A 12,609-nucleotide genomic window follows, 5' to 3' on the forward strand; every position below is an offset into this window, starting at 1 on the left:
ATGTTCTTATTTCAAGTCGTATATATGTGGTTGAATAAATAGTTGCAATGGAGTGAAGCCACTTCCCTCACGAAATATCTTTGACAAGCAGCGAGCGCACAAACTGACAACAGCCAAGCTTGAATCAGGCCCATCACCAACTTACTCAATGAATCAACATTAATTAGCGGCAGCTCAAATATCATCATAACCTGTGAAGGTGCCGCTCAGCGCCGACTGAAACCGAGAAGCTGGTAGAAGAACGTTTTCAACATCAGAGTTTAGTGGACGTGTACTTTGAAAACCTCCGTGTCTGAACTCGGATGTCACATCGAGACGTGCTAATTTTCAGCGGTTTATGTTTTGAGCTGCTTCTCTGTCGAGTGCAGCTCAGAGCACAACAGTCTCATACAGAACGAAGGGAACAGATTTCGAGATTCAGATCCATTAGAATGTGACGGGATCGGCTCTGGACACCTACTGTTTTTTTTAATACGACCAAATCACGGTGAAGAAATTCTTGTTTGTTAACTGAATATCATCAGATTTATCAGATTACTCAGATATTATGTTCAAAATAATCCAATATAATCCAGTATAATCCAGATAAAATTACTTTACAATGCAATCAGTCTCCTCTATCCCTTCTACTCCCATTTTTCACTTAACTGTGTCTCTCTTTTCTTTATTCCCCCATTAGCAGTGTCCTCCATTACCATCCCTCACACCCACCATTCCATTTCTCTCTCCCCTATCACTCTTTCCTCCATTCTCTCTCCCCCTTTTCAGGATTAGCAACGACTATAGGCTGCAGCCTTGTTTGTTTCGATTTGCCAAATTCCCAGACAGCAGATTTAGAGTGCAGCAGGGAAGGGTGAGCGGGTTAGAGAGGAACGCAGGCTGGTTCCGTGGCCCTCGTGGTGAAGAATGACGTTGGAGCTGCCAGGGGGTGGGCGGTTAGATTTCTTCTGGGACCGGCCAATGCTAAAAATGCAAGGAATGCTCCTGTGAAGTGCTTTGGATGAAATGATTTGAGAAATGGAACATCGATGTTACGTCCCAGGGACGGGCAGAGCTGTAATCCGCCACTCAAACACGTCCTAAACTCAGCCAATGATCCAGTTATTACACATGAGGATATCATTTGTAAGCTGTGAGCAGCTGGGAGGATCTGAAATGGCTGTAAAGCAGAGCAGGAGCTGAGAGAGACGAGTCTAGACAGAGACGAGCACAACAAAGTGTTCACAAGTGCACAAAGTCCCACATAGAAAACCCAGACACATAAAACTTGAACATATTTAATCCTACATCTGGGAAGTTTTATTCTGCATGAAAAAAATAAGGAGGAAGCAGAAAAATAACAAATACTCAAAAGTAGGTTTTTGCATCGACGTCCTGAAAGCAGAGTTTTCATGTGCTCAATCTTTTGTATAATCAGATTTTCATTGACTCTGCTGTTTAACCAATCATCTCTTTTCTATCACATTGAAAAACAGTTCTACGACACGAAAGTGGTGAAACAACCCTGTGATGATAAACGTCTTCTTAAACTGATTGAGATGCAAATGTATGCATCAACTACTGATGTGTGAATATGAGGATTCGGTTCACTGAGAGAAGCAGTGGGTGGTGCCAACTCTCTGGTCACGTGCAAAAGAAAAGGGTGCAGCAAAATAACAAAAGAAGACGTGTCGGCGATGTGATGGAAAACTCTGTGATGCAGAGCATCATTAGTACTATTCATTGAATATTACTAACGATGTCTCTTACTATAAAAACTTTCTATAATATGACGTCAATTTCTACCATTCAATTAGAACCTGGAGAACTGATAATTCAAATAACGAAGTCTCTACAAGCTGTGTGAAAAGAACTATGACTAATACTCAGTATTTGACCTTAATAAGATCATCATTATCCACTGCAATAAAGAATCTGAACACACACACACTGAACCCACGTAGACACACACACAAGCAGACACACACAGACTAGGGTGTAAGCAGTGGGCCACTGTTGACATGTAATGGAGCCTCCTAAACGGATTAAGGGGTAGACTGTGAAATGTGCTGAATGAGCCTGCTTGGTAAGAAGGACCCCGAGGCCCCACAGGAGAGACAGGATTAAGTAAGCCGTCCGTGTGTGTGTGTGTGTGTGTGTGTGTGTGTGTGTGCGTGTGTAGTTGCTGTGTGTCATTTTCATACTTAGTCATGCCTCTTCATGATCAGCTGATCATTGACTCACACTGTTTATCATCCAGTGGCTCTGCATTGAAAGCAGGGGGCAAAGATTCAAGCAACGAAAGAAACAATAATCATCTCATCACTGAATTAGCTCCGTGATCGTTTGAATTACAGACATCACATCCTGTCACCTTTAGGACTGTGATGAGTCTGAAACCAAGACCTCTGTGGACGTCTGACGACAACACTGTGAGAACCTTCATGAGTTCTATGATCGGCGATGAACAGGTGACCGTTCATGGAGACTGCAGCGACACCACGACACCTAATGAGACCGGAATGTGAGTAGTTTTTACAAAAAGCCCTGGAATGTTTGGTTGGAGTCTGATTTGACGCCGGACCCCTCAGATCTCACAGATAGATAATAACGCTGAGGCTGGCGACTGGTTGTTCTGCTCCCACCTGATGAGCTCACACTGTCTCTTCAGTCATTTAGATGAACCTTTCTTGAATGTTCCCATCGTCTCCCCCTGAGGAGAGCTGAAAACAGAATTAAGTAACGTTAAAATGTGGGACATCTCAAGAAGCCGATACTGGATGTTGATCTGTGAAACTCTGACTATTAAAGTTGAGTTTTGTGAATTTATCTTAGGGATAGAGAGAGAGGACTTGAGGAAATGAACAGTCTTTACCTGAACCACTGTACACCTTCATTTACCACTCTCCATCATTCTCTTCCCCTCATTTAATTAATCCCATTAGTCTCCAATCCCTTCTCTTTTCCCGTTTTCGGTGCATGGTCCATTTCTTCACATCTTTCTGCTTGTCATCTCCGCTACTGAAATCTCTCACTCTTTTTCTGGCCTCTTCCGTCTCTCTCTCTCTCTCTCTCTCTTCTTCACAGCTCTCTGACTTAATCTCATTTGGACTGCCTTTCAACCTCTCTCTACTTCCAACTCTCCGCTTTCTGTGTGAGCTCGCACTTTCCAACGTGCCTGAATCAAATAATTAAGTTTTACGTGGTGCAGATAAACCCGGTTTGCATGGGAATGATAAAGTCATTTGTTTGCAGAGCGGAGTCCATAAAGCAGCGATGAAATTAAAATGTTTCTCCTGTTTGATACGCCATCTTGGTTTTTTCTTGTTCTCTCAGTGTGTGTGTGTGTGTGTGTCTGGCACAGCAGCAGCCTGCTACTAACCATGTCATCACAAAAAAAATCTGTAAAAGGGGGGAGAATGATTCCTGAGGGAAAGTAGACGATTGTTGCTTGAAACAAATGGGGTGGCCTCAATATGTGCAGCTCTCTCACTGACATGAACATCAGTTAACTGAAGTTTTGCCTCTTCAGTGCTCGGAGATGAAACAGACAGCCAGCGGATAAACTGCAGTCTGCAGTCACTAATCACTGGACGTGAGACCAAAGCAGTAAAGTTTGGGCTGTTGGAGATTTTTATGGTCTAGATATAGTTTGTTAACTTTGTCCGTCTCATATTTTAGACCTCTCTTACACAGGATGACACAGCAGACTGAGCTCAGAGGAAGAAGAAGTTATAATGCAGAACATTCTTTCCTACGTATCCGGAGGACGCAAGGTTCAGGTAGGAAGACAAACAACTTGGGGAAGGTATGAAATATCTCAGAGACTATGGTTTGATGAGACGAGCCGAGGTTTAGATGTTCAGATTCGCAACAATTGAAGAAAAGGAGCGATGCAGGTTGTTTTCAGAAGCAGTGTTCTTAATTTAATTATGACTTTTGGTGGCAGACGAAATAAGTGCCGTGTTTTTGTTTTTGGCTGTTCGGTATGAAACATCCGTTCCCTTACTCTGCCCCCCTGTATTTCTCACTAGCCTGTAAAACTCTCGACCACCCTCCGCTCCACTTGCTGTTCCATTTCTGTCATTCTCCATCTCTTTACCTCCTTCCTTCTCTCCATCCATGCATCCAGAGGGTGGTTTGTGTGCTGTAGCGTCAACGCCTGCAGAGTCTGCAGCTTTTCTATCACCTCATTATCCTACATCACAATGCTTGGCCTGCTTCCCTGACCTTCTCCCTTCTCTGGGTAATCTGCTGTTCCTTACTCATATCAGCTCCGTCGCGCTCGTCCTCTCTGAATTCTTTTTTTGTCTTAAGCAACAAGGGGGTAAAAAAAAAAAAACACCTGAGATTTGTTCTCTTTGTCACACACACACACACACACACAATAGATGTAAACCACAGGGTGTAAGATACTTATTTCAAACCATTTAATAATTCATACTCCTCTTTCTGAGAGATGTCAATTTAGAACTACTGCTTAATAAACTAGAGGGGGACTCAGTATAGTGCAGGTCTCAACAGTTACACATACTCAGAAGCTGTGTCTCAATTTCGGGGACACCTCATTCGGAGGTTGCTCTAGAAGACCGTGGGGGAGATTTGACCGTCCCATTTTGAAGGATTCTCCAAATCTTTTCCATCTCGAAGATGGTGGATCTCTCTCGGGCCAACCTATCCCAGGATTCATTGCGTCCGATGCTAGCATCAGGCGTCAGCTACAGGTAAACCAAGGGCCAGTAAAACTTCTGTATCGGGTCCAACAGCAGCCGTATTGCTCGGCGACAAGCGGGTGAGGCCGATCAGAGATTGTTAGTTTAATGGGAGGAGGAATCAACGCAATCAACCCTTTATTCCCTCTGTGACAAATCCAAACATATCTACGGGTGCTTGGAGTTGATTTTCTTACACTTTTTATCTTTGGCCGTAACAGGAAAGTGATTTTTGTGAGGTAAGTGATTTAAAAAGATGTGGAGAACAGTGCCATTAAGTAAATGAATGCAAAAAGGGGTAAAGAATAGAATAATGAAGTCTAAGAGGACAATGAAGCACAATGAGTACAATAAAAGAAAGGCAGTTCAATAGTCGAGGGATGAATAACGGCAGTGCACACGAAGCCATCTTAAAGTCACGAACCATTGAATTGGTTTTTCAACCTGGAGACAAACTAAAAAGACAATTAAGTTTTGGAGGAGTCAGGAGAGACAGATTAAATTGCATGAGTCAAGCTCCGAAGCACATAAACCTGATTCCTTCACAGCTCCTCCAAAACTCCTCGACTGTAAATGTCCACATCTTTTTAATATCAGCATCGTCAGTTTGTATTACAGGGGTTTTCTTAAAAATTTGTATTTTCCCCACCTGAGCTTTGAATTCCGTGACCCGTCACTTCTCTGGGATTATCTTCTTGGACGACGCAGACTACATTTTTCAACATGCAAATGTTGGAAGTGTTTAACAGTTTGAAGGTAAAAGTTAAATAGGGACACCTAGTTACCGGTTGTTTCTTATCTACTAAGGTTCACCTGAACCCTCCCTACCTCTATCTATACTCTAAGCCTTACAGCTGCATAAGCACAACTTTAAATAAATACAAATCCAGTAAAAGAAAGTGCTCTGACATTTTTGTTTCACCTTTCCCAGACTGAAGCTGTTTGTAGTTTTGTGCTAAACACATTGAGGACTAAATGTATTTCTGTACAAGCCACAAATCTATTGATCTTGCCGTCTGACTGTTGGTGGGACATGACACGGTTTGCTCGACAGTCTTAACTGTGTTATATTATTGAAACGCTGTCTGTGAGAGAAGGGGACATAAATTCAGTATAAAAACACAGAGGGAGACTTTTGTACTGCAGTTTCTTACATATCGTGACACGTATACAGTCGTATATTATCCACGTAATTGACAGATCCTCTTCTGGGTTTTCCCATCGTACTGTATTAGTTGTGATAACTTGGCAGGATTTAGATTTTTTTTATTCTTAAAGAAAGGATGTTAAACACACTTGAGTGATAATGAGGTAAAGGCACTGGCAGAAGAAACCTGGGGAACCACAAGAGTTTTTGCTCATCTACTTGCCAGTGAAGCACTTAAAGTGAAGGCCCTTCACAGAGTAAGGTTGAGACCTTACAACATGACTGATGACTTTACTTCATCATCAGTCACTGTACACAGCAGAGGAGCAAATTATCCTCGGCCTCTCCTCTACCTCCCACTGCTTCAAAAGTTAATGGCTACTCTTAAAAGATGAGGTGCGATCAACGTCTGAAGATCAATCAAACTTAATAATTATCATGAAAAAGAGGAAAAGATTAGTTTTTATTTTAAAATGTGACCTGTTCTGCCTTTGGGTCAAACCTACCTTTCAAAATATATCAGGCTACAGTGACAGGGAGCGACACAGAGTTTTTATATCATCAAATAATTAGAACCAAACTCATCAAAAACATCAACACCAGCACGAACAATGTCGATGAGATGAGAAGTACTACTACTCAACTTTAACCTGCAGGTGATCGGCCCTTGGTTCAACTAAATTAAATAACGGAGCGGGTACTGCGTCATAGTCATACATCTACACATGAGCTCCCTCAGGGGACAGCTGCCGGTTGAGTGAAGCACTTGGGTAAGTTAAGTGCCTTGCTCAAGGACATATCCCCTGAGAATGAAGAATGAGTCTGCACTCGTTTTTCTCTCCAATGAGCCATTCATCATCCACTTTCTCCACTCTCATCCCTCTATCTGCACCCATCACCTCCAAACACCCTCCACTCATCCTCGCCGCTCCATCGTAAGGGTTCCTCCTCCTGTCCCCCCCGCTCCCTCCACCACTGTCTCTCCTCGGAGCCCTCCCCATGCAAGTAACTCAGATAACCACCCTACACGTGAAGGCTTTATGTCACCAGACAAGATGAGAAGCGTCAAGACGACACTGATTGAAACACAGGAACACTTTTAGTACGAGCCCCCCCCGGTCACATTTTTCGTGTCCAAAGCCATTTTCTATAAAGATCTGTGTCGTGTTTTAGGTTTGGTGATTCTGTTGTGGAGGTCAGCTTTGAGTAATATTTCACCAACTTCTTTTCAACCCCAAGAAAATCTGAATTCTCCGTTTCAAATATACTTTTGAACCACAGCAGTATTCATCTGAATGTGTGACACACCTGCAAAAATGTGCTTCAAACAATAAGAAGTGACTCTGCTGAAGCCCTCTGCCAAATCATTCACTGACACTGCTGTTTATTTTTCCACTCCGTGATGAACTAGCTGCTCACACACACACACACACACACACACACACACACACACACACACACACACACAACACTGCTTGGCTTCAGTATTTTAAAGGTGCACTACGGGTTTTCTTTTTGACGGCTGTGGTACGGGAACTGGATCAGACTTTCACAGAGTCAATACTTTAAGTCAGTGACGGTGTTTTCAGGCTGTAAGACATCCGACAACAAAAGAATAGGATTCCTCAGAGATATGTTGCCCAGTCTTCACAAAGACCACATAAAAGAATGATAGAGAGCACGGTGGATGTGGATGCTGAACAAAGCACATATTTGATGTATCTGCCTCCATTAAAGACGGACCAGTGCTTGGCTCGGCATGAAAGAAGGGGTGGATGGGACAGACGGACCAAGAGAGAAAGAACAGAAGAACAGGGACGTGTGGCTGGATTCAAATTCCAGCCGGCTACTTAAATGAACACCAAAATCTGTCCGCCGACATGAGGGGGAGAGGAGAGGACGGATGAGAGGGGAGACCGGAGAGGACAGAGAGAAAAAAATGTCAGGAGGAGGAGGGAGGTAGGAGGGGAGGAGGCGAGAGGTTGCAAAATGGAAGACGATATTTTTCAAACTTTTTCCATCTTTCACTCCTGCCATCCAGGTAGTAATACACAAACCTAGCCCTCAGGTTCGGTCACGTTGGCTGGGCTCCTTTATAATGAACACGACGTGTGTACTGTGGGGAGACATTGGGTTCAGGTCTTCACTGACTCTTGGGCTTGGACAAGGTGTGGTCGCACACAATCTCCCAAATACACACAAACACAAAGGTCAGTACTTACTTCCTGTCCAGAGAGGTAGTAGGCGGCCAGCAGTCCTCCTATGAAACGAATGTTGACCTCAAACACTGACACCTCGGAATTCTGGGAAAATAAATGAGCACAGATTTAAAAAAAACACAAATAAATCCCATTGTGTTTGTGTTGACAATTTAAACCTCTCTTTAAAGTAGGTCTTAATTACATTCGGGTAACTGTCAGCCATTTTACAATCTTCTTTAGTCTTTCTTTTGGTTTCAGGCTTTGTCGTTTGAGCTCGTTGGATGTTTCTGGAGCAGAAGCACAGCTTGAGTTTCTTTTCATGTTTTTTCACAAGTGTTTTTGTATCAAACACTTTTCACGACCTTCAAAAAATATCTTAAATACACAGAGAAGCAGGACAACTGTTCTCTTCCCCAAAACAGCACATCCAAGCCAAATAAATCAAATCACAGGCAAATCTCATTCTTGTGGAGAAAATATAATTCATGGAAAATCTGACTCACTCTCTCAGGACTAATTCAGGGACCCGTGGAAAAACACTGGGTGACGTCCAGGAGAAAAGATGTTCTGAGCTGATAATAGTAAGTAAATAAGAAAGTAATAATATATTATATATAAGATGATAATTCAATGCATAGAATGCGAGCTGGGGATTTTGTTCAGTGAAAAACTAAATAAATAAACATCAGTTTTAAAGAATAAAAAAAGGGACATTTCACTCAACATATTGAATACATGTTTACATTTCTGACTCAGGCAGAGACCACCGGAGTCAAACAGAGACACTGAGGCTAACCACATTGCAGCCTAGCATGGCTCTGATGGGACATTGGTGAATCACACTTGTAGCTCGGACTCATCAGTGCACTGCTGGAAGAGCAAAGTCAGAGGGAGACTGTGAGGTGAATTATTTGTGTATCCCAAAACAAATCTAAACTCACCGACTGAAACAATCCTTGTGTTGCCGGTGTGATAAACTTGACTACAACTTACAGAACAGACTTTCCTTCTCCCTGGCTATTATTTGCTGGCTTCTGTGGAAAGCATGAGCTGGTTTACTTGTGTGCAGAGCACAGCTTAAAAGAAGCTAACCCTCAACAAAATATTCACATTGTGTACTCTAATGTATCCCAAAGAATAATCACCCTGTTGCCAGTCTTGCAGCTTTCCCAGCTCACACACTCCATGGCCTAGAATTAGCATGCGAACTGTAAGCCACTTAATGCAAAATACCACTTGGTGTAAAAATGCTTTTCGACTATCACACTCGGGTAATTCAAGTGAAATTAGGATCTGTGGCAGTGATGGACAACTTCCTGGGATGCCTCGCAGCCCACGACATTCAGAGGCTGAGAGCTATCTGCAAACTAACGTGTGACCTTGCTGTGATACTTCAGAAGAAATTAGAATATTGGCTATAAGAGATTAGGGCTTTACTTTTATCTCTAAAAAGAAGTCGGAGTCACCTGGATTTATAGTCGATGCACTCTAGAGGGGACAGAGAGAGACGCTATGTCTGAATCTTAGAGATGTGGCTTTAGCTAGAAAAAAAAACTCTTCATCACTCTCTCTTTATTACCTCATGAGGTAACTGCAGCCTTTATTCACAAACATTCATAAACCTGCTTCATCCATCACACCCTCCAGTTTCAGGTCAGGCTGTAAAGGCCACATCACTGCTTATTTTCCTGTGACTTCTAGCTACCTCCACTAACCTGCTCTCAATCCATCACGAGTCTCTTCGCTCCTGGCCCTTTCTACCATGCGTGGTCTAGAGCTGTCATAAATCGTCATACTAGTGCTGCTGGGAAGCCTTTGCAATAGAATTCTGGGTAATTGTCAGCCCTCTTAGTAACCCTCATTCCACAGGACTATGATTTCGAGCAGAACACTTTTGTTTCCTCCTGAGGATCACAGCTTTATGTCCAGCCGTAGAGAAGTGTGAATATCCCAAATACTGCGGCTTTGGCCCAACATCAAACCTCCAATTTCATGATCTGTACTTCTTTTGGATTTGGTTTGTGGCCTGCGGTGACAGGTGTGACTCCCTCAGGAAACTAAACAAAGCACTCTACCTTTTTTCATTACTTTTCTTTGCCTTTTACTCGAGAATCGACAAATGACAGCGAGAGCTCAGAGGCATCTGCAATCGACCTTGAGTGAAAATATTTTTTCACGTGGTCAGAAAGTGTGATAATGCACCAGTCTCACTCGAAGCTGCCTCCACCCCCAAAGATCCCACGTATGCAGTCGTGAAGAGAACAGAGTCGAATCCCAACTGGACAAAGAATGGGTTGTAGAACCGAATCTCACCTCCACTGCTCCACCTGTGTTATTTTCTTCTTGACTAGATCCCACTTTGTTCGAGAGGATCCCATCCACCTTTGCTTTGTTCCTTCCCCAAGGTCGCTCCCTCTCCCATCTTTTAAACAGAAGGCTACTGAAGGAAGTTAAAGCAACACTACGCAAACTTTACTTACTTAAACTCAGCTTCAAAATGAGTTTGACGGTGAATAGGGAGAATGGAGTCTCTTTAATTTTCACTCATCACTCTCAACACCTGTCGATCAGTTAATAAAACTTAAACCAGCGTCTGTCTCCAATATTCAGCATGAAAACTTTCAAAATATGAAGAATTCTAAAAAAGAGTTTTGTGTTTGTAACAGTGGCAGCTCTTCTGGTTCAGGAAGCTGGGGAATATGGGTAATACCCACCATTCTGTGGGGTTCCAGTGCAGTGAGTGGGACGACGCGGTCAGAGCTCCACTCGACACTTTGATAGAAAACAGCTTAATCTTTTCAGCCGCTGCATCGAAATTATAAATGTTTCCTTTCAATGTCCAACTTTGTTCAGGTGAGAACCCTTGTTCTTTCTTAAGTGCACAATTAATCTGAAGAGTGAAAGAGCAAACGAAGATCAGGAAGCACACAACAAAACAGCAGGGGCTGCGGGTCACGGAGCGGCTGTTACGTTGAGCGATGAAGGGAAGCTCTTAAAGCTGAAGGCCTGCTTTGTTCCTCAGCATCCATCCATCTAACTAACCCTGTCCGTCAGTCACTCGTTAGCCATTTACATCTGTAGTTTCAGAGCACGAACCCCAATGAGCAGCAGACCTGACGTACCTGCGGTGAACACAGATGAGACAGAGAGGAATCACGTAGGTTGTTCAATGACGCATGAGAGCGGCACACGAGAAGTCATGATTTGTTTTGGTACGAAGCTTCAGAAATAGGTCAGCATCATTTTCTGATGCTCTATCATAAGACAGCTCTTAAAGACATACTGTACTCGCTCTCCCCCGTGAATTACATCCACTTACCAACCCTCTCTACTTTGTCTATTAATATCCTGCCAGTATAAACATCAAGACATATTTTAAGACATTTCTTTCCTGTCACAGACAATCACTGTTGTGTATTTAGATTCTGCCTCTTCTGTAAAAAGCACCTCTTGCTAAGATCCACACTCAGGAGGTCATGGAAATAAGATCGACTGATGTACATTCAACTGGCGCTCTGCTGCTTCAGCAGATCTATCAATTGAGGCTTGTCCCAAGTGTCAGCTGAGTGTTTAATATAATCTACAATCATTCAATCACCATACGTGTCAAAGGAATGTGAAAAACATTTCATCATTTTGAGTGATATGCCAAAATTTCACTGGTTCTAAATTCAAAGGGGATTTATTTGGTGGTTTCTACTTCTGCATCAGTCTCAGATTTTCACAGCACAAAGCTGGATAATATATTACAAAACAAAAGCCTGTTGAACACTCGGAGAGAACACTTCTGCCGATGCCACGACAAAGCGACAGAGGGATGGTGTTGTTGGTGTCGTCAGGTGGAAATGAGCTGCTGCAACAACAATCCTGAGTTTTTTCTAAATCCTCAAGCGATTACCATGACAGCCATGTTTGCCCTGGACGTCAGTTGTTTCCAGTGACGTCACACATGTCGTAAAAGTAAGAAATCGTTATTTTATTTTTCGCCTAATCTGACACGGTGTCCATCCTAACATACAAAAAGATCTTGTACTCTGAACCCAGCACATCTTCAAGACTTTGAATCAGTATAACACGGTTCAATTATCTTTTGTATTCCTTGTTTTCATTCTACATAATTCAAACATTCCACTGAAGCATGAAAAAACATTGATAGCTGTACAAGTTTGAACGGAAACAAATGAAAAAACATGTGATCCACATAACTCCACCGAGAGATTATATTCTCCAGCTACTCGCCATCTCAGGTGTCAAGAGAGATGAAGCACACGAGGCTGGACAAGTCACTGTCACATGTCTTTGACCTTCAGTAAAACGCTCCGGGGAAAGTATAAAAGAGAGGAGACGAGGGGGCGTCGTGACAGACATGATAGCTTTCACCATGTAGGACAACGAGAGCACTGTCATGAAAATAATGAAGCCAGCTCTTCTTCGAAACACTGCGACACGACGACTCTGCTTTTCCACAGCGTTGCATGGAACAATGTACAACACAATTTGAATAAGGAACCGTCACTCTTGTAAAATTAAATCTGGTTAATCACACCGGGCTGGAAAGCAGCCTGTGACA

General features: G+C 42.9%; 1 protein-coding gene across 1 annotated transcript in view; it reads right to left on the minus strand.

Annotated features, from left to right (window-relative positions):
• The window catches only part of man1a2 (mannosidase, alpha, class 1A, member 2), an 84,746-nt gene that overhangs the window by 21,529 nt on the left and 50,608 nt on the right, over positions 1 to 12,609 (minus strand). Inside the window, exon 6 of the mRNA XM_069533325.1 lies at positions 8,061 to 8,141. Within this exon, the coding sequence (XP_069389426.1) occupies positions 8,061 to 8,141 (81 nt within the window). The remainder of the gene's footprint in view (positions 1 to 8,060; positions 8,142 to 12,609) is intronic.

This window comes from Paralichthys olivaceus, chromosome 10 (genome assembly GCF_024713975.1).
Source record: "Paralichthys olivaceus isolate ysfri-2021 chromosome 10, ASM2471397v2, whole genome shotgun sequence".
Lineage (NCBI taxonomy): Eukaryota > Metazoa > Chordata > Actinopteri > Pleuronectiformes > Paralichthyidae > Paralichthys > Paralichthys olivaceus.